General features: G+C 37.9%; 1 protein-coding gene across 1 annotated transcript in view; it reads left to right on the top strand.

The window, feature by feature from the left end:
• The first annotated feature begins 1,431 nt into the window (after positions 1 to 1,431).
• Positions 1,432 to 21,200, top strand: part of LOC125864894 (histone acetyltransferase GCN5) — a 33,701-nt gene continuing 13,932 nt past the window's right edge. Inside the window, exons 1-8 of the mRNA XM_049544992.1 lie at positions 1,432 to 2,108; positions 4,100 to 4,164; positions 4,253 to 4,333; positions 7,732 to 7,803; positions 17,663 to 17,831; positions 19,647 to 19,690; positions 19,940 to 20,039; positions 20,869 to 20,937. Of these exons, the coding sequence (XP_049400949.1) occupies positions 1,536 to 2,108; positions 4,100 to 4,164; positions 4,253 to 4,333; positions 7,732 to 7,803; positions 17,663 to 17,831; positions 19,647 to 19,690; positions 19,940 to 20,039; positions 20,869 to 20,937 (1,173 nt within the window). The 5' untranslated portion in view covers positions 1,432 to 1,535. The remainder of the gene's footprint in view (positions 2,109 to 4,099; positions 4,165 to 4,252; positions 4,334 to 7,731; positions 7,804 to 17,662; positions 17,832 to 19,646; positions 19,691 to 19,939; positions 20,040 to 20,868; positions 20,938 to 21,200) is intronic.

Genomic DNA, 21,200 nt, shown 5'->3' with positions numbered 1-21,200 from the left:
TCCTTTCATCCCAATCGAACCTCCTCAAACTACAACCTACATATAAATCAGTTCAACCTAACAGTTCTACAATGCACAGTTCAGAAGGCTCAATAATCACAGTCCAATAGTCGCATTTCAACAATCAACAAGTATTAAGTGTGTCAAATCACAAGTATCAAGTAATTACGCACAAGTACCAAATAGGTCACTCATAGGTATCAAGTAGTTCAATCACAAGTAACAAGTAGATCAATCACAAGTATCAAAATGCATCAAGTCCCAATAGTCAACTTTTGCCGGAACCGTTTTTCTTCGGCATAATATCACAAGTCGGAACCATTTCCTTTCGTCTTTATATCATATCATTTGCCAAAACCATTTCTCTTCGGTTTTATTTCACATTACTTGCCAGAACCATTTTCCTTTGGCTTTTTATCACACTAGCCGAAATCATTTATCTTTGATTTTATATCATGTCACTTGCCGGAACCATTTCCCTTCAGCATAACATCACATGTCTCGTCACAGTGCACAATAATATCCAATGCAAATAAACAATTTCACACCATAAAGAAGAGACAACAATTCAAGCGATTACATTAATGCCATTAAAGCATTTCATCAATCGATCAAATAGGGTTCACAACAAGGCAATTCACAAAGCATTAGGATCGACACGTTGCCTTTTCATTAATCCCCTTTTTATTCATTAAGATTAATCAAGTGGAACAATGAACCCATCACCTCATTCTCATTATTCCCCAATACACACAACGTAGGGAAATATACGTTTCTACTAGATTACAAAGTTTAAGAGATTACTTGCCTCAATACAATCAAATGGTCAATCTAATACTTCAGTGTTCCCTTTCCGAACAACATCCAAAGCCACACAATCTATTGCATTCAAGTCGCCACAATAAGATAACAGAATTAACAACTCCCAATTCATACATTTTGGAAAAATGGGTCAACCAACTCAAAAATTTAATTCCGAAAATGAGGTTTGAATTCGAAAATCTTTACTTGGAAACATTTAAGTTAAGAACTCTAGACATTTTAACCAAAAAAAAAAAAAAACTCTAAACACTGAATTAAGCACATATTATTAATTATTTAATAAATAAATTAAATAATGCTAAAAATCATTAATGTCAACTCTAGACATTTTAACCAAAAAAAAAAAAAAAACTCTAAACACTGAATTAAGCACATATTATTAATTTATTTACATAAATATTCTACTATCACAGATCAATGTGCTAAATATTAACATTCTCTCAAATAAATTCTACTATATCATTATATAATAAGTTAAACTTAAAAATTTTCACTAAATCAATATTTACAATTATATTTATCAACTAACCGCGCAAGCGCGATAATACATATATTAGTTTAGTTTATGTATAACAGGGGAAATTAAAAATAATAAATTTCTAGGTGTGGCAGGGCAAATTGAAATCTTTCGTGGTTTTGATCCGCAACTACCCCACCCTGCCCCGCTCATAAATCCTGAATTTCAAAAATTTCGAACCGAATCATTGTTTCAAATGGACGCTCTCTCATCGCACTTGACGGCGCCGGGCCGATCCCGGAGTTCACAATCTCCGTCACCCTCACATTCTGCGTCGGCCTCAGCAACCTCGTCGATCCACAAACGCAAGATGGCATCTGATGACCACGCGCCGCCTTTCCCGTCCTCTTTCTCTGACACGCGCGACGGCGCTCTTACCTCCAACGATGACTTAGAGAGTATCAGCGCCCGCGGAGGCGGTGCTGATTCCGACTCCGAAGATGACTCCGAAGAGGTAGTTAATGATGACGAAGAAGATTATGATGCTTCTTCCATGCGCAATTTCACTGCCTCGCGGTTGGAGACTAGCGTGGCTATGGTACCCTCAGGGAGGAATACTAAGCTTAAGAGTGATAATTCAGTGAAAATTGAGTCTTCCGAGATAGCGAAAGAAGCTGGCACTGGTTGTTCCGGTAATGTTGCGCCACCTACTGCCACTGGTTCTGTTTCAGGGGCGGTAGTGAAGGATGAGAGTATGAAGAATATTTTTACTGACAATTTACAGACTAGTGGTGCTTATACAGCAAGGGAAGAGAGCTTAAAGAGGGAGGTAATAGTTTTCAGCTATGACAAACTTTTTTCCAATGGATAATATTTGTTATGGTGGAAAATGTTTTCTGAAAATGTGTTATTTAAGTAAAATAGTTTTCAAACACGGGTAAATGATCCTCTAAATGAATAATTTTCCATGGAAAATTGAAGTATATGAGTATCTTTAAGTAGCTTCTGTGTCCTGTTTGTTGAATTGTGAAATGATTCCTGCCACTTTCTGTAGGATATATTGAGCAGATAGAATGCAAAGGATGCATTGTGTTTGAGATAATGTGAATAGCTCTTGAAGACTGTTTATTATGAATAAGAAACTAGAAACTAAATTTAGGCATCAAACCTTTTGGAAGTCTCCAATGGGATTTGTATGTGTACCCCTCTTTAGACGTTCAAAGGTTTATGACCAATTGCGGTTTTAAGAATTTCGTTTCCCCTTCCTATAACTTCCCTAATTGTATTGACATCCTTTTATTTTCCACACCTAGTGTCTTTGAAGTAATGTAGCTTCGTATTTCCTTGGTGTTAACTTTTTTTTTTCTTCGTATTTTGATAATGTAAGATATTTCCTTGGTATTACTTTGTTGTTCTTCCAGTTCGGCTAAGAGGGAGAGGTTCAATCACATACTGTAAATCATGAATTTTTTCCTCTCTTGCTCTAACATTATACTTAAGTGGCTACTACCTCTGATGGTTGTTTCTAAAATTATGCACTTGTATTTTGTTCAACTTTTTGTAACTTTTTGGTTCCATTACATGTATCTTTTTCTTCTTGGCGTACACGATTGATATCCTTGTCTATTTGGTCCCACTAGGACTTTGACATTTCAAGTCAAGATAGGTACTAGCCCACCTTCAACTTTCTGCTTCAACTAACTTGAGATGTCAAAGAACCCAATATTCCTTGGTTTGCTGTAAAACTAGAGAAAATTAACTTGTTGAAAAGGAAAAAAACAGAAAAGAGAAGTAAAGCGATGGAAGAAGGCAAAAAGAATTAATTTTGCATTGAGTAGTGAGTAATGTAAATGAGTAAATTCAAACATTCTTTTAGCAAAGAGAAAACAAACTATAAAGAAAAAGGTCAAGTGGGTTATACTAAATTGGAAACAATGCAATATGTTCAATTCCTGTGACAAGAAAAATAAATTATAAAAAAAGATAGCTTATTAGGGACTACATAAACAAAAGGTGATATTACTATCATGGAGGTGGTGGTGTTGAGAAAGAAGCCACGTGATTTAAAAATATGTCAATTTCTAGCATGGAATAAAATGATTAGATCTCTCTAACCAACTCTAGGTGATGTACTAAAGCAAATTGTTCTATCATGGTGGTAGCTGTTAGAGTAATGGACCTTGGACCTAACTCAATACCAAAATTTAACTTAAGATGGGAGGATTGCCCAAGACCATGTGAGGGGACTGTTGAAGAGTCCCACACTGGATGAAAAAGGGATGGGTGGTCTCATTATATGGTCTTGGGCAATTCTCCCATCTTGAGCTAATTTTTGGTGTTTAGTTAGGTCTGTTCATTTCTCTACAAGGTATCATAGCAAGATCCATCTCCATTTTTATTTCCCGATGTTTGGTGCCTATATTAAATTGCTCACACTCCAGATGTCCAGCCTTGGGCGTCAGGTGGGGTGTTGGAGTGTCCCTTATCGGATGAAAAAGGGATGGGTGGTCTCTTTATATGGCTTTGGACAATCCTCCTTTCTTGAACTAGTTTTTAAGGTTAAGTTAGATCCAAGATCCAATTTTTTATGCCTTTATGGTAAGAATTGGATTGAGAGAGATATTTTATTCTGTTCTCTTTTCTTTTAGGGACTTTTTGTTTTTGCATAAGTTGAGGTTATTTATAGGATTGACTTTCCAAATTTTTGTAACTAAAAGTCTGAACCTGTAAGGGTTTTACAGATTGTCAGTACATTCAAATCTTTATTTGTAGACTTGTTTCCATTCATTTACTATCAAAGTAACTTTTAACATTTTGCAGGAGGAATCAGGAAGACTCAAGTTTGTATGTGTTTCAAACGATGGTGTTGATGAGCATATGATTTGGTATCAATATTTATCTTACGTTGTTACACATAGTTTTTACACATGCGATCTATCCTGGCAACCAATAATTGCTATATGTTCTTTGCAGGTTAGTAGGATTGAAGAATATATTTGCAAGGCAACTACCAAACATGCCTAAGGAATATATTGTTCGTCTTGTGATGGACAGGTGTGGATCTTGAAATGTTCTTTTAGTAGTTATATCATTTTATTTCTCTTGACATGGCTAAGGTTGTATTTTGAAATAACGGTATATGTGAATACTCAATTTTCTCTTCATCTCGTTCGGACACATCTTCTCTTTGTTTCCCGGTCCTCTAGTGAGTTATAAATAGAGTTTGAAAGGGTTAAATCTTTGATGATTTCATCATCTATGATTGAGTTGCAAAAACTTCTGGATAAGTAATCCTACATCTGAATCGAATTCTTTGTCGTTAAAGAATCTCTTTCTAGTTGCTCTGGAACAATTAAGAGATTCTTTAGAAGAAATACGAGTTCTTTCTGGTTAAAGAATCTCTTTCTAGTTGCTCTAGAACAATTAGGAGATTCTCTAGAAGAAATACGGGGTTCTGCTTTTGGAGGCAACATGGTTGGTCCTGCTTATGGGGTCAAATATACGTTAGATTTAAATTATGAGCATTCCGTCAGCTTTTGGCTGCTTTCACTTTCAACTCGATTCACCGCCTACGTGCCCTTTACGCCCAGTCATTCCGAAGAACACTTGCCCCCCTATCTTATTGCGGCTGCTGGCACGGAGTTAGCCGGGGCTTCTTCCTCAAGTCCTGTCATGATCGTGCACTCTACGATCAAGCTACTGCTACGGGAAGATGGAGAGAGCAGGAGGACTGAAGGAGTTGGAGGAAAGGGAACAAGAGAGGGAGTTGAAGAGGGAGTTAGCGACATAAGCAATAGCTCAAGACATCACTTGGAGGGAAAAATCGTCGAAGTTGTGGTTGAAAGAGGAGAATCAAATATTTTATCTTCTCATAAGGTAACAATTGCAAATTAGAGCATGAACTTTATAGAGTCAATGGAGGTGAATGCAATGATTTTAAGGCTGAGGAGGTAAAAGGAGCGGTTGCGTGTTTTATGAACATTTGTGTAGGGAGGAGGTGAGTTGGAAACCTAAGATGGGAGAGGGTGTTAAATCAAATAGGAGAGGAAAAGAGGGAGTGTTGAGGGCTATTGGGGAAGAGGAGGTGTAAGAGGCAATGAAGAGTTGTGCGGTAGACATGGCCCTCAGACCAAATGTTGTCATGCTGGCGTTTCTCCAAAAATGGTAGATCATAATTAAGAGTGTCGCGATGGAAGCCATAATTATATTTCAAAAAGCTGGAGAGTATGAACAAACATTAATCATAATTCATTACCATTATGCTAAAAAGGTAGGGAGCAACGAGCATCAACAAATATAGGCCTATTAGTGTGGACAAGAGCATTTATAAGATAATTTTCGTGGTGCTCTCCAACAAACTAAAAAGGTGTTGAACGATACAATGTCTACCTCTTAGAACACACTTGTGGAATGGATCTTATGGAAAATGGAGCGGTCAACTCTAGAAGGAAGAAGGGAAGCTGGAGGTTCTATGTGAATTGGACATAGAGAAGGGCTACGACCATGGGAAGTGGGTATTCCTGGATTCATCATGTGAAGTAGTGTTTTATCTTTAGATTCTTGTTGGTGTAATTATGAGTCCCTATTTGCATAGAGGATTGGATTTCTTTTGTTGAGAACCATATCATGGTGTAGGTTCTCTTTTGGTATATGACTTGTATACAGGGTTTCCCTCAATTTTTGATAAAATTAATTACCCTATTAAAAAAGAAGAAGATGGATTTTGAGAGAAGTGAAGGAAATGGATCAAATTTTGTATCAACAGATGAAGATTCTTGATCCCGCTGAATGGAACTCCAGTGAATTTTTCTACAGCTCTAGTGGCTTGCAACAGGGAGAACCGTTATCTCTATGTTATTCATTTTGGTTATGGAAGCTGAGAGTGAAATGATGGAATGAGATGTGTCAGTATGGTACTGGAGGGGTTTAACTGTCTCAATTATGGGCAAAGCAACGTTAGGGTTGCATCTTCTATAGTTGATGACACATTGCTGTTCTGTGATGCAGATGTGTCTCAATTGACATTCATTAGACAAATTCTTATACGTTTTGAAGTGGTGTCAAAACTTTAGATCAATCTCAGGAAATGCAAAATCATACTAATAGGCGAGGCAAAAAACAGTGAATGTTCAGCACAAGTGCCAAATTGTAAGGTAGGAGCCCTATTTACTGTCTACCTTGGCTTGTTGTTGGGTGCCTCGATCACAGTGTTTTTGAGAGCGTGAAGCGACAAAACCCAGCTTCACTTGAAGTGCGGTGTAGTGCTCACTTCATCAAAGTGAAGTGCAATTTTTAGAAGACAAATAAATTTGCTCAAAGACAATGTATATAAACAAATGTTCAATTTAAAAACCAAAAAGTAGATAGCACAAAATTCCCTGGGACAAGCAAAATAAAAAAATGTAAATAGATCAACATCCTATTCTTCTACAAGATCGTCAAAATATCTAATTCTTCATTGTGTCATCATCATCTTCATCAGTTAGGTATAGACTACTATCTCCTTCTTTTCCCCTCTAATGTGAACTTAAATTTGAATTTCTCCCTCTTAAACCATAAATGACCTCCTATTTGATTCTTAAAGATATGCTCTTTTGTCCATGAAAGTGTCATATCATGTCTAAGATCATGTCTTCTGCGCATGATAGTTGGTTCTACCCTGGAAAATTCTGCTTCTTTTGGTCTGCTGGCCATGTATTGGCCATCCTTGTTGCAAGAACACGTGAAAGAGGAAGAATGCTCGTATCTTATGTATGTGCTACATACATACAAGGTTTGATGAAGACGCGAATCACTAATACTTGTATCTTCTGTATATGCTACATATGTAGGAGATTTAGTGAAGACGTGAATCACTTGCGACATCACTCCAAGGTTGCACATCATTGTGGAGTAGAGTTTGGAACCTATTTGGTATTAAGTGGTAGTGCTGGCATGGTAAGATTTTAATTTAAGTTTTGCAATTGGAAGGAAGAAGAGGAGTAGAGGTTGGAGTCGCTCCTTTGATAATCATATGGAAAATGTGGAGAGAAAGGAATTATGGAGTTTCACCAAATAACCTTTTTATATTAAGAATTCAAGGATATTCTGTCAGAGTCAGGAGTAAAGTTAAGTATGTCGAAAACTTCTTTGGGCATATCAGAGTGTCATCTTGTGTTTTGGGTATATAATTTTAGAGTACTAGCGAATCCTGGATATTGTAGATGATTGCTACTCTTTAGTCTTTATTGATAATGATATTTCAGGCTAGGCTCTTTTCTGTTTGTATGCCATTTCTACTTAGGGGTCATTGACCTGCATTCATTAAGTATTTTCTTTATTACCCAAAAAAGAAAAAGAAAGAGAAACAAAAACATGGTGACCTTCTACGGCTTTTCTTGATGGCTAATAGCTTGTGATCTGTAGTGTTTGTAAATTATTCTTAGTCTCTTTTTCGTTTCTGCTTGTTACAGAAACCATAAGTCTGTAATGGTCGTCAGACGCAATCTGGTGGTTGGTGGTATAACATATCGTCCATATACCAGGTAATTGTCTAGTTCTTTTTATTATTCTACTCATACAGCAAGAGGTTGGAGTCATTGTCTGATTCGTATCATCCAACAGAATGTGCTTTTGCTGATTGTAAAAAACTAAAAATGGTTTTCCACTTTTCTACTTAAAGCTAGTAATTAAATACTGAACTTCTTTTCATCCAATCATTAGTGTTTTCATGTTCTCTCCCTTCAGGAAGTGGATTCATATTCATCAATATGCAGTTTATTTTACTCCCAGTTGCATTTATAACTACTTTTTAGATGACTGACCAGTACTTTTCTTTTGATAAGTGATGACTTGGCAATCCTTATTGGACAGTTGCATAAAGTGGGTTTAAGTCCATTATATCTTATTGGATTCAATGCTTAATATGAATTCAAGTTAATCATGCAGCTAATACCTCTAAATCCCCGTGTACCAATATACTGTCTTTATGTGACTACACACGGGAGTTGAGGGTGGAGTTGAAGAAGATAACGGGACCCGAGAGTTGAGTTAAATGTGATTTTTGATTAGTTTAAAACTGTGAAAATAAAAGAAAGAATTATTGGATTGTGTATTCTACATTATTACATTGAGCCCTCTTTATAGCCACTACATTACAATCCTTTTTTCAGTGGACAATATATACAATCTTAATTACTATTCTAATTCTAGCACTCCTCAAATTGGCGCATACAAGCCATATGTACCAAGTTTGTTACAGATGTAACAAATAGTCAATACGAGGATCAGTGAGAGACTTGGTGAAAATATTTGCAAGTTGATCACTTGACTTCACAAATTTCGCAACAAGATCTCCTGAAAGTATCTTTTCTCTAAAAGTGACGGTCAATCTCAATATGATTGGTCTTCTCATGAAATATCAGATTTGATGCGATATGAAGGATCGCTTGTTATTACACAGAAGTTCCATGACTGATTTCTCCATATTTTTATTCTCTAAGCAATTGTTTAATCCAAGCTAGCTCACAAGTTGCTGCAACCATTGCTCGATATTTTGCTTCTACACTAGTTTGAGCAACCACGCTTTGTTTCTTACTCTTGTAGGACACGAAACTACGTCCTACTAAAACACAATTTCTAGATGTAAAACGTCTACCTAAAGGCAATCTTGCCCGAGTGCTCATAGGTTCAGTTCTTGAAGAGTAGTCCTTTACCTGGATTGACTTTATATATCACAGAATGTGGACAATTGCATCCTAATAACTATCACGAAAAGAACCCATAAATTGCCGTATAACACTCACAAGAAAAGAAATGTTAGGTTTAGTCAATATGAGATAATTCAATGACGAACAATAACCATGGATAAGAAAGGAGGTCACATGCTATTTTAGCCACGGGTGAAAACTATCCCTATAATCGAGCCCAAATATTTTAGTATACACTTTTGGCAACAAGGTGAACCTTAAACTGACCAACTTGACCATTCCGACCAAAGTCATAAACCCAACGACAACCAATAGGAGATTTACTTAAAGGAAGATAAACAAGCTCCGAAGTACCACTAGCGTTAGATCACCACAAGATACTACATAATTGAGTGTCAATCTTCTCTCACTGTGCTATGGTCTTCTTCTCTATTTCACTATCCTTTTTCGTTAAGTAATTTTGGACGTCTTGCTCTTTTCACCACAACTCAACCAAGGAAGCCCAAGCTAAATAATTTGAACTTCCCATTAACGGTTCAGGAGTAATTATAGGACTTGAACTTCAGATTCTCGTATTTTTGGAATTTAAAACATCAAATCCGAAAGACATGGCTCAAAACTTCAAGGCAATCTGACCAAAGAAGAAATCACCAATTTTCTGAGAATTTGAAGTCTTGAAACTAACTAGAAGCTAAAAAAGGTTTGAATCTTCCCGAAAAACTGACTTGAGTGGCCAGATTAGGGTTTTGGTTGTTGAGATCTTCAGAGAAATATCTCGGTGACTCAGGATAGTTGGATGAACCTACCGAAGAAAGATCCAACACGTGTAGTAGACGCGTTGTCAGAGATGCTAGTTTTGCTAGTGCGCGCCAGAGAGTCTACTCGAGTGTTCTGATGGGGTTTTGTAGCCGGAGTATCCCCTACCATGTGGTTGTCACGACCCAAGGTAGCCCCTAGGTGTAACATGGCGTACAAGACCCCGAGAGGCCACATACAAGCCACTTAGCTTTCATAATACAAGATAATAGAATAACAAGATTTAAAAAGACACTTTCAATGTAACAAAGTTTTATAAAGCAAAGCGGAAATCTAAACATCATCTCAAAGCCATCTAGTACATAAGAATGAAATTGGGCCTAACCCATACATCATGTCCAAAACTAAAAATAAGGAAAGAACTAAAAACAATGAAAGTTCGGTCCTCAAAGCATGAGGACTCACCAAAGCTCGGAATCTCTCAAATCAACCTCTAGCCACGAAAGTGAGAACCCTGACTGTCGGTCCCTACATTTGGGGAAATGTAGGCAAGAGTATGCGTTAGTACAAACATGTACCAAGTATGATAGCCATGCATAAAAACATTTAAAACATGCTAAAACGGGACATTTTCATGAGTAAGCAATGATCAAGCTAAAACATCAATCTTGTGAGTTAGAAAACATAGGTCATAAAACATGATCAATGCAAGTGAACATCATCTTAAAACATACTTACGATACTTCTTGAAGTAATCTTAGTTCATCATAGCTTGCTTGTGGGAAGTAGCCTTAATCGACATATAAGACCATGCGAGCTATCAACATGGAATCCGGTGTCTCCCACACCGAAAAGAGTTGTCCTACTTGCCAAGGTAAGTGTTAGAATAGAAATAAGTATTTCCTACTTAGAATAGAAATAGGAATAGGAATAGGAATAAGAATAGGAATCCTAGTTGGAAAAGGATTCCAATGTAGTGTCTATAAATAGGGTCTCAATGTAACTATTTAGATACACAATTCAATAATATTTTTCGTATATATTTCTCACATGGTATCAGAGCATTGGTGAGAACAAACAAGTCACCGTATGTCTATGTCAATTTTCGGTGATTGTTGGGTCTGATTTTGTTATTCTTTTTTCTTTCTATGGGTGTTGTGCGAAAACCAACACCACCACGAGGCTCGGAAAGCCCCGCGACCAAACCCCAGCCAAAACCACGAGAAAACATCACCCCACGCGCTCTCACGCGCCGATCAGAGGTGGTAGTTTCCGGCGAGATCTGTCTCACGCGCCGGCGCGTGAGGGCTTTTCTGATCATATTTTTTGAGATTTTTTTCGACAGTTGGGGTCGTCCAGCCATTCCGACCAGGCCCATACTGTTTTTGACCAGATCTGATCGCCGGAATTAGGGTTCCGGCTATTTCCAGGCAGTTTCCGGCGACTTTTCTTTGAGATTTGAATTTTCCGACAATCAGATCTCAATAATCAAGTTTTTTTTTCATTGTTTCCAAGACAAATTTAGCATAATGTCTTTTGGGTGTGATGTTTTTGGTTCCAAATATATGGGGATTGGAAGTTCTAGCCCTATAATCACTTCAGAACTTTTATTGGGAAGTTCAAACTATTTATCTTGGGCTTCCTCAGTTGAGCTATGGTGCAACAGTCAAGGTGTCCAAGATCACTTAACGAACAAGGCTTATGAGGTAGATGTAAAGGCAAAGACTAGTGAGGAAGATGCAAAAGCCAAAGCACAATGGGAGAAAGTAGATGCTCAATTATGTAGTCTCCTATGGCGTTCTATTGATTCCAAGTTGATGCCCTTGTTTCGCCCATTCTAGACGTGTTATACAGTTTGGGAAAAGGCTCGTGCTTTATACACTAATGACATATCTCGATTCTATGATGTGATATCTCGATTGACCAACTTAAAGAAATAAGAATCCGATATGTCTACTTACTTGGGACAGCTACAGGCAGTCATGGAGGAATTTGACACATTGATGCCAGTTACTACGAATGTGGAAAAACAACAAGAACACAGACAAACATTGTTTCTAGTTCTTACTCTTGCTGGACTTCCTCCTGATCATGATTCTGTACGTGATCAGATTTTAGCTAGCCCTACAGTTCCTATAATCGATGAATTATTCTCTCGTCTCCTTCATCTTGCGGCACCTCCCAGTCACAAGGTAGTTTCATCACCCACTGTTGACTCATCTATCTCGCATCTCAAACCTTTGAAAAGCGTACATATCAATCTATGGAGAATCGGCGAGGGGGAGGGCGTTTTGGGAAACCTCGATCCAAGTGTAGTCATTGTCATAAGCCTGGACACACTCGTGATATATGTTATATTTTGCATGGTCCACCACCCAGTTATGATCCTATTGTTCTAAAGGAATATAATGAGTTCCTTCGAAATCGCGCAAGTAAACAGACATCTCCACCAGTAGCATATGGTGCTCAACCTAATCAACCATCCAATAATGCTCATATTGCTCAGACAGAATATGATGAGTTCCTTCAGTATCGTGCAAATAAGCAAACGTCTCCACAAGTAGTTTCGATTGCACAACCTGATGTCTCTGTTGCGGGTAATTCTTTTGCTTGCGTGTCGCAATCTAGTACTCTTGGAACATGGGTCATGGACTCTGGGGCTTCTGATCATATCTCTGGTAATAAATCACTTTTATCCGATATTGTTTATTCACAATCTCTTCCAGCTATTACTTTAGCCAATGGGATCCAAACAAAACCAAAAGGGATTGGAAAAGCCAAACCCCTATCTTCTGTCACCCTAGACTCTGTTCTTTATGTCCTTGGTTCTCCTTTTAATCTAGCATCTGTTAGTCGTTTGACGAAAGCCCTACATTGTAGCATAACTTTTTTCGATGATTTTTTTCTCATACAGGACCGCAGTACGGGACAGATGATTGGAACAGGACATGAATCACAAGGCCTTTACTATCTTACCTCTTCAAATTCCTTAGCAGCATGCTCCGTTACAGATTCCCCAGATCTAATTCACAAACGTTTGGGACATCCGAGTCTATCCAAACTGCAAAAGATGGTGCCTAGTTTGTCTAGTTTATCCACATTAGATTGTGAGTCGTGTCAACTTGGGAAACACACTCCTGCTACGTTTTCTCGTAGTACTGAGGGTCGATCAGAGTCTATTTTTTCATTAGTTCATTCTGATATTTGGGGTCCTAGTAGAGTCAGTTCCACCTTAGGATTTTGTTATTTTGTTAGTTTCATTGATGATTATTCAAAATGTACTTGGGTTTTCTTAATGAAAGATCGTTCTGAGTTATTTTCTATTTTCAAAAGTTTCTTTGCTGAAATACAAAATCAGTTTGGTGTTTCTATTCGTACTTTTCGTAGTGATAATGCCTTAGAATACTTATCCTCTCAATTTCAGGAGTTTGTGACTCACCAAGGCATTATTCACCAGACTACTTGTCCATACACCCCTCAACAAAACGGTGTAGCTGAAAGAAAAAATCGGCATCTTATTGAGACCGCTCGTACTCTTCTCCTTGAATCCAATGTTCCACTGCGTTTTTGGGGAGATGCAGTTCTTACGTCTTGTTATTTGATAAATAGAATGCCCTCTTCTTCTATTCAGAATCAGGTTCCCCATTCCATATTGTTTCCTCAGTCACATCTCTATCCTATCCCTCCTCGTGTCTTTGGGAGCACATGCTTTGTTCATAACTTAGCCCCAGGAAAAGATAAATTAGCTCCTCGTGCCCTCAAATGTGTCTTCTTGGTTACTCTCGAGTCCAAAAAGGGTGTCGTTGTTATTCACATGATCTTCATCGATACCTTATGTCCGCTGATGTTACATTTTTTGAGTCTCAGCCTTACTATACATCTTCTGATCATCCTGATGTCTCTATGGTCTTACCCATACCTCAGGTTTTACCTGTGCCAACCTTTGAGGAATCTACGGTTACTTCTACATCTCCAGTTGTAGTGCCACCACTACTAACTTATCATCGCCGTCCACGTCCAACCCTAGTCCCAGATGATTCATGTCATGCGCCGGACCCTGCTCCTACTGCGGACTTGCCTCCTCCTAGCCAACCGCTTGCACTTCAAAAAGGTATACGATCCACTCGAAATACTAACCCACATTATACCTTCTTAAGTTATCATCGTCTATCATCACCCCATTATGCATTTGTGTCGTCTTTGTCCTCTATTTCCATTCCTAAGACTACAGGTGAAGCACTTTCTCATTCTGGATGGAGGCAGGCTATGGTTGATGAGATGTCTGCTTTACATAAGAGTGGTACTTGGGAGCTTGTCTCCCTTCCTGCAGGTAAATCTACTGTTGGTTGTCGTTGGGTTTATGCAGTTAAAATTGGTCCAGACGGTCAAGTTGATCGACTTAAGGCTCGCCTTGTTGCCAAAGGGTATACTCAGATATTTGGGCTAGATTATAGTGACACTTTCGCTCCTGTGGCTAAAATTGCATCTGTTCGTCTTTTTCTATCTATGGCTGCCGTTCGTCATTGGCCTCTTCATCAGTTGGACATTAAGAATGCTTTTCTGCATGGTGATCTTGAGGAAGAAGTCTATATGGAGCAACCACCTGGTTTTGTTGCTCAGGGGGAGTCTAGTAGCCTTGTATGTCGATTGCGCAGGTCACTCTATGGTCTAAAACAGTCTCCTCGAGCTTGGTTTGGGAAGTTCAGCACAGTAATTCAGGAGTTTGGCATGACTCGTAGTGGAGCTGATCACTCTGTGTTTTATCGGCATTCTGCACCAAGTCGATGTATCTATTTGGTTGTTTACGTTGATGATATTGTTATCACCGGTAATGATCAAGATGGTATCACCGATTTGAAGCAACATCTCTTTAAGCACTTCCAAACTAAAGACCTTGGCAGATTGAAGTATTTTCTAGGTATTGAGGTTGCTCAGTCTAGATCAGGTATTGTTATTTCTCAACGCAAGTATGCCTTAGACATTCTTGAGGAGACAAGGAATGATGGGATGTAGACCTGTTGACACTCCTATGGATCCGAATGTTAAACTCCTTCCAGGACAGGGGGAGCCACTTAGTAATCCTGAAAGGTATAGACGGCTTGTTGGAAAGTTGAATTATCTCATAGTGACTAGACCTGACATCTCTTTTCCTGTGAGTGTTGTAAGTCAGTTTATGACTTCCCCTTGTGATAGTCATTGGGAAGCAGTTGTTCGTATTCTGCGATATATAAAGTCAGCTCCCGGTAAAGGACTACTCTTTGAGGATCAAGGTCATGAGCATATCATTGGATATACAGACGCTGATTGGGCAGGATCACCCTCTGACAAACGTTCGACATCCGGATATTGTGTTTTAGTAGGAGGTAATTTGGTGTCGTGGAAGAGTCAGAAACAGAATGTGGTTGCTCGATCTAGTGCAGAATCAGAATATCGAGCAATGGCGACAGCAACTTGTGAGCTAGTTTGGATCAAACCGTTGCTGGGAGAACTAAAATTTGGTAAAGTTGATCAGATGGAACTTGTGTGTGATAATCAAGCGGCTCTTCATATCGCATCAAATCCAGTGTTTCATGAAAAGACTAAGCACATTGAGATTGACTGTCACTTTGTCAGAGAAAAGATACTCTCGGGAGATATTGTTACGAAATTTGTGAAGTCAAATGATCAGCTTGCAGATATCTTCACCAAGTCCCTCACATGTCCTCGTATTAATTACATCTGTAACAAGCTAGGTACATATGATTTGTATGCACCAGCTTGAGGGGGAGTGTTAGAATAGAAATAAGTATTTCCTACTTAGAATAAAAATAGGAATAGGAATAGGAATCCTAGTTGGAAAAGGATTCCAATGTAGTGTCTATAAATAGGGTCTAAATGTAACTATTTAGATACACAATTCAATAATATTTTTCGTATATATTTCTCACAGTAAGGACCATTAACTTCTAGCTTTTGTGGATCCACTAGCTAATGTCTATCTAGACATCCTATGATGGCGCATAGTTTATGGGACTTGGGTAATCGCCACTTGTCCACTCGGTACTAAGCTTAACTTCCACGGAGTAGTTATTAATCGTATTCATCTTAGCTCTTAAGGAACATGGGTAATCGCCTTTTGTCCTTACATCACATGACATGGGTAATCGCCTCTTGTCATTCAATAAAGAGCATGGGTAATCGCCTCTTGCCTCAACATTAGCATAACTCCTTAATCGTTGGTTCATTTTAGGTGAGAAAAACCTTTCAACCTTAGGAACCCTTAGTGTGTGAGAAAACCTTTCACAATCATGCTTCCATGTGTATATGAGAAATCCTTTCAACAACACAACAACAATCATCATCATTGATACTTCACTAACAAAGCATCCTTAAAACATTTACATAAATTTCATAAGAACATGCTTAATTTCATAATTCAAAACCCACATCATATTCATCATAACTTGGAAAACATGGGAATTACATGGGTTCATGGGGAATCATCATAAAACCATATAATTTCATCAATTCATGCATAAGAGATCATAATTCAATCAATTAAATCAATAATCAAGAGAACCCATAACATAGAAGAAAAACCCTAACTCAATTGGGGATTTCTAACTTTGAAAATAGGAGAATTTGGGAACTCCATGAATGGAAGGAATCCATGGATGAAAATTATCATACCTCAATGCCAATTGCTCAACTTCAAGGGAGGAATTGGAGGCTTCACTTGGAACCCTAGGTTGAACCCTTCTTCTTCAAGCTTTCTAGGGAGAGAAATATTTGAGAGGAAGAAACTTGATCTTCTTTTGTAAATTTGAGAGAATGATTTTAATTGGGGAATTTTGGGGTTAAAAATACTAATATAGGGGTTCTAGGTAAGGGAAAAACGACATAGTATCGAGATAAAATAATTATGAAAAGACCCAACAGACCCTGGCTTACAGCTGACGTGAACCTCCAGATGGAGGCCCACTCGAGCCGTCTCAGGGTAGTCGTGACCCTGGACCAGTGGCTAGGGGAATTCTGCCTGCCCTTCACGGCCACCACCACAAGCCGTCTGGGGGCTCGTGGGAGGGGAGTCCCTCTTGGCCAGCTTCTGGAAGGCACCACGAGTACCACCACGAGCCGTGTTGCCCTTCACGGCCCGTGAAGGGCTCCATGAAAAGGGTGCCATGGCTCAGTTGTGGGCCGGTGACCTCCCACTTGACTCCCTTTTCTAGGCTTCTTGATTCCGTGGTGTTACAATGGTGTTGTCGGTTTTTGAAAAGGAAGTACCTTAGGTGACTCAATCTATCTGGAAAAAGATCACCAGAAAGAGGCATGGTGACTATTCCGGACTCGCTGGTTTACTGCACAACGAAGATATCTCACAACTCTTGTACCATGTGAAAAATAAAGGAGTAAAATATTATTGGATTGTGTATTCTACATTATTACATTGACCCGTATTTATAGACACTACATTACAATTCTTTTCCAAGTACCAAGTAGGGTAATATATACAATCCTATGTGGATATAGTTATTTGGTACCTATTGCTGGTGCAAGATGACAGGTATCCTGTAGAATTAGTAGAGGTGTGCGACTGGTCCGAACACCACGATTATAAAAAAAGAGATGCAATCCTATTTCTATTTTAATTCTAACAAAAACATCATAATAATAACATGTTTCTATTACTTCTCAATAGTTTAATATCCAAAATGATTTCAATATTGAAAGGAAATGGGTTACCATTAGAAGAAATTGATAGTATTTTGCAACTGCTTTTAGAAACACAAAAGAAAATGTTTTTTTTGGATGGAGTGATAAGTAGATTTTAATTCCACAATATGATTCACATCTTCTCCTGAAGCAAAAAAGTATGTGGAAGAAGTGTGTAATTTGTTCAGTTGTGACATTTTGTTTCATCTATAAATTGTTGACGGAAATCTTTTTGTTGATGCTGTAGCCAGAAGTTTGGGGAGATAGCTTTTTGTGCAATTACAGCAGATGAACAAGTTAAGGGCTATGGCACCAGACTGATGAATCACTTAAAGCAGCATGCACGCGATGTGGATGGGCTGACTCATTTTCTAACATATGCTGACAACAATGCTGTTGGTTACTTTGTCAAACAGGTACTTCACTGGTTCTTATTTTAGTATGGTATGATTATTTGTAACAAACTTGACCAGTCAGTTCAGCAAATTCATGTTTACGTCAAATGCTCTCTGTTAATGAGTCTTATGAATTATTCATGAGGTTGTTAAAAATAATGGCATTACCTAACTCGTCGTTTCCATTTCATCTTTTATGTTATATTTCCTTTATTCAAGAGTGACAATTATAACAATTGCCTACAATATTTTACTCATCATTCTGAAAGAGAACTCTAGGACAAAAGAACCAGATGAAGATCAGTATGGGCTCATTAAAAGTTGAACTTCAAGTTGTTGTGTAATGTTCAAGAAAATTGTGATCAATGTTTTATCTAGTTGACTTTTTAAAAAGAGCTGTTTGATGAATATATAATGGAGGACTTACTAGCTACACCTTTAATCAGAAACGTGGTAGAAAAATGGGTCAACCAGTGTAAATTTTATACAGCTGTTAATAAGGTTGGCTCGTGGTGAAAAAGGCCTCAAGATTTTGTCTACAAGAGCATCACCTCAGAGCCAAAAATCATCTATATTATTATACCTGAAGCATGCCACCTTTTGCCAAAGCATAGTCCTATTTATGCTTGGATTCTTTTGTTGGTATATAAATTCAGTTGATTGAATCTTAAATTATGACACTCTTATGATCAGAAGTCTTTTCATACTTATCAGGAAATATGCAGTTTTACTATCTTCTAATTATTTACCTAATCTGTGAGAACTATAACACGGGGAAAGATCTTATGAGGAATGCATAATTAATACACCGTGCACTTCTATCTTTTTACACACATGAATACAATGAGTACATACACTTGTCTAATATGGGACACTAAGTATAAACATATCTACATCAACTATCTAAGACACCCACTCAAGCTGGGGCATACAAGTCACATGTACCGTGCTTGTTACAGATAACTCCCATATATTTGGAACTATAAGCATCAAATTGAAAGATATGATTGGATTGAGGAGATCTCTAATCACACAATATAGCCAAGAAAACTGGAGAACTTTCTTGAAAATGGATAGAGAACTGCTAGCTGGCAGAAAGTGGTCGGAGAGTCGCTGGATAATACTGAAATTGAAAGGATAGAGTAGAAGCTGCAGCCGAAACCCAAAATGGAAAAGCTATTGGAGTCGTTGGATTAGGTTTTCGGTGATCGGAAACGGGATAAAAATGGCAAGGGGGTGGGTACAGAACGAATGGCCGAACACTAAGGAGTCGAGACTTTCTTTGAAGGTGGCTGGAAACTGCTCCACACGCCCAACATGTGTCGGGTGCTTCTCCGTAGACGTCACTATCAGCAGCACATGACGATGCGTGATGAGAGTTTCTTTCAGATTTTCTCTCCCTGAGGCTGATCTACCTTATGATGGTGCTGGTTTTTGCACAACACAGAGTGAAAAGAATGCTTAAGCTGACAACCTTGTGGTCATTGTAAAAGATTGTGTGGTGACTGATTTCTTCTTCTCAGAGTTGCTGGTATGTTGAGCAACGATAAATTTTCTCACCAAAGTTCTGATGCGAAGTGAGAAATATAGCATAGGAGAAGAGTTCATAGCTACTACTCCCTGTGCTTCTATCTATTTATATATGGAATACAATAAGTACATACACACTTGTCCAATGTGGGACACTACCTATAAACATATGTACATTAACTATCTAACATAATCACGGATAACAGTTGGTGATTTACTTGTTATCTTCTTTCTTGATTGCTTAGAAGCTTTATCATTCCTTAGTCTTATCTTTCCAATGATTTAACTTCTTACAATGCCTTGCAGGGATTCACGAAAGAGATTTATTTAGAGAAAGAGCGTTGGCAAGGGTAAGTTTACATTAAGCTTTCAAGGAATAAATGCTATTTACCGAAATAATTTTTATGGCATAATTCAATATGCTTCTATAAGGGTACTCTATTATCTTATTTCACCCGATCTCCTTATTAACCCACCTCAAATCAAAAAAAGAGAAGGAAAACAGAAAAGAAAAGAAACAAAAAGAGAAAGGCTCATAGTTCATTTTGATGTTTTGATTACCTTATATTCTCAACTATTTATGCTAACTTTTTATCCAGGTATATTAAAGATTATGATGGTGGAATCCTTATGGAATGCAAAATAGATCCAAAGCTTCCATACACGGATTTATCTACTATGATACGTCGTCAAAGGCAGGTAGACTGAAATGTAGCTTCATGATGCTTGCTCTCACTGGCTAGGCTTCCTTAAGTTTGAGTAGTAAAATTTTATCTTTTTTTTTGATGAAGTAAGTATAAAATTTTGATAAAAATTGTTGAAGGGTGTCATCTGTATTTCAATTGTTAATGCAGTTTCACTTATAGACTTCAACTCCTTTTTGCATATGAGCTCTCCAACATCCCTGCTTTTGCCAATGAAGTAGTGGAGGAGAGGGAGGACTTACTTACAGACCTTTAGATCGTTTCTTTTTTTGTTTGGTAGTCATTCAGATAAATTAGTCTACCATTTCTTGTTTGTCTGGCATAAAATTTTCTCTACTACTTTGGGTCGTTTAGATAGTGGTCCGGACATACATATAAATTATAATGCTAATTCGTGGATTAAAAAAAGAGAGATTATAACACAGTTAGTCTGTAATATGGATGGGGTTTAAAGAATAAAAAATGGGATAAGCTCTATGCACTGTATCATAATTAATATTTACTTCTGGTAGTTCCTCACATTTCCTCCCCTAACATGCTGTACGGACTGGTAGCAATATGGTGTTTGGCCTTATTTTTTTTTTTTTTTTAAAAAAGAAAAGAACCTGGCTGAATGTTCAGTATAATTTGGCTCTGGTTATTCTCACCATGTGGAAGTTAAATTATATTGTTTGGAGTAAATTTTCCCTTTTAATGCGACCAAGAAATTGACTAGTTACATGGAGTCTTATATGGGCCTTTATTACAGCTTTGTAGAGTAAGATATCGTTCTTGCCCAAATGAGAGGCTATTGACTTGCAGTATTTTCCTTTTGTTGTTATTAGGCAATTGATGAAAAGATAAGGGAGCTATCAAATTGTCATATTGTCTACCCAGGAATTGATTTTCAAAAGGTATGCACTTTTTATCTCTGAACAAAAAGTTCCATCCTTGATATTGATTAATCATTACTGCATTGGTCGAATGTGGTTCCTGTCTTTTGTATTTATTAATTCAATCTCTTGAGAGAGGGTTCTAGCCCTCAATGGACAAGGGTCTGTTTATAGAAAAATATGATGCAATGGCAAAGTCGGCTTAGCTAATGAACTTTTGATCATGCTTAAGTTTGAAATAAGATTTGCACTATGCTTCATCATTGTTTATTAGATAATGTAGG

The sequence above is a fragment of the Solanum stenotomum genome, chromosome 5 (genome assembly GCF_019186545.1).
Source record: "Solanum stenotomum isolate F172 chromosome 5, ASM1918654v1, whole genome shotgun sequence".
Classification (NCBI taxonomy): Eukaryota; Viridiplantae; Streptophyta; class Magnoliopsida; order Solanales; family Solanaceae; genus Solanum; species Solanum stenotomum.
This window is presented reverse-complemented; position numbering and strand designations above follow the sequence as displayed.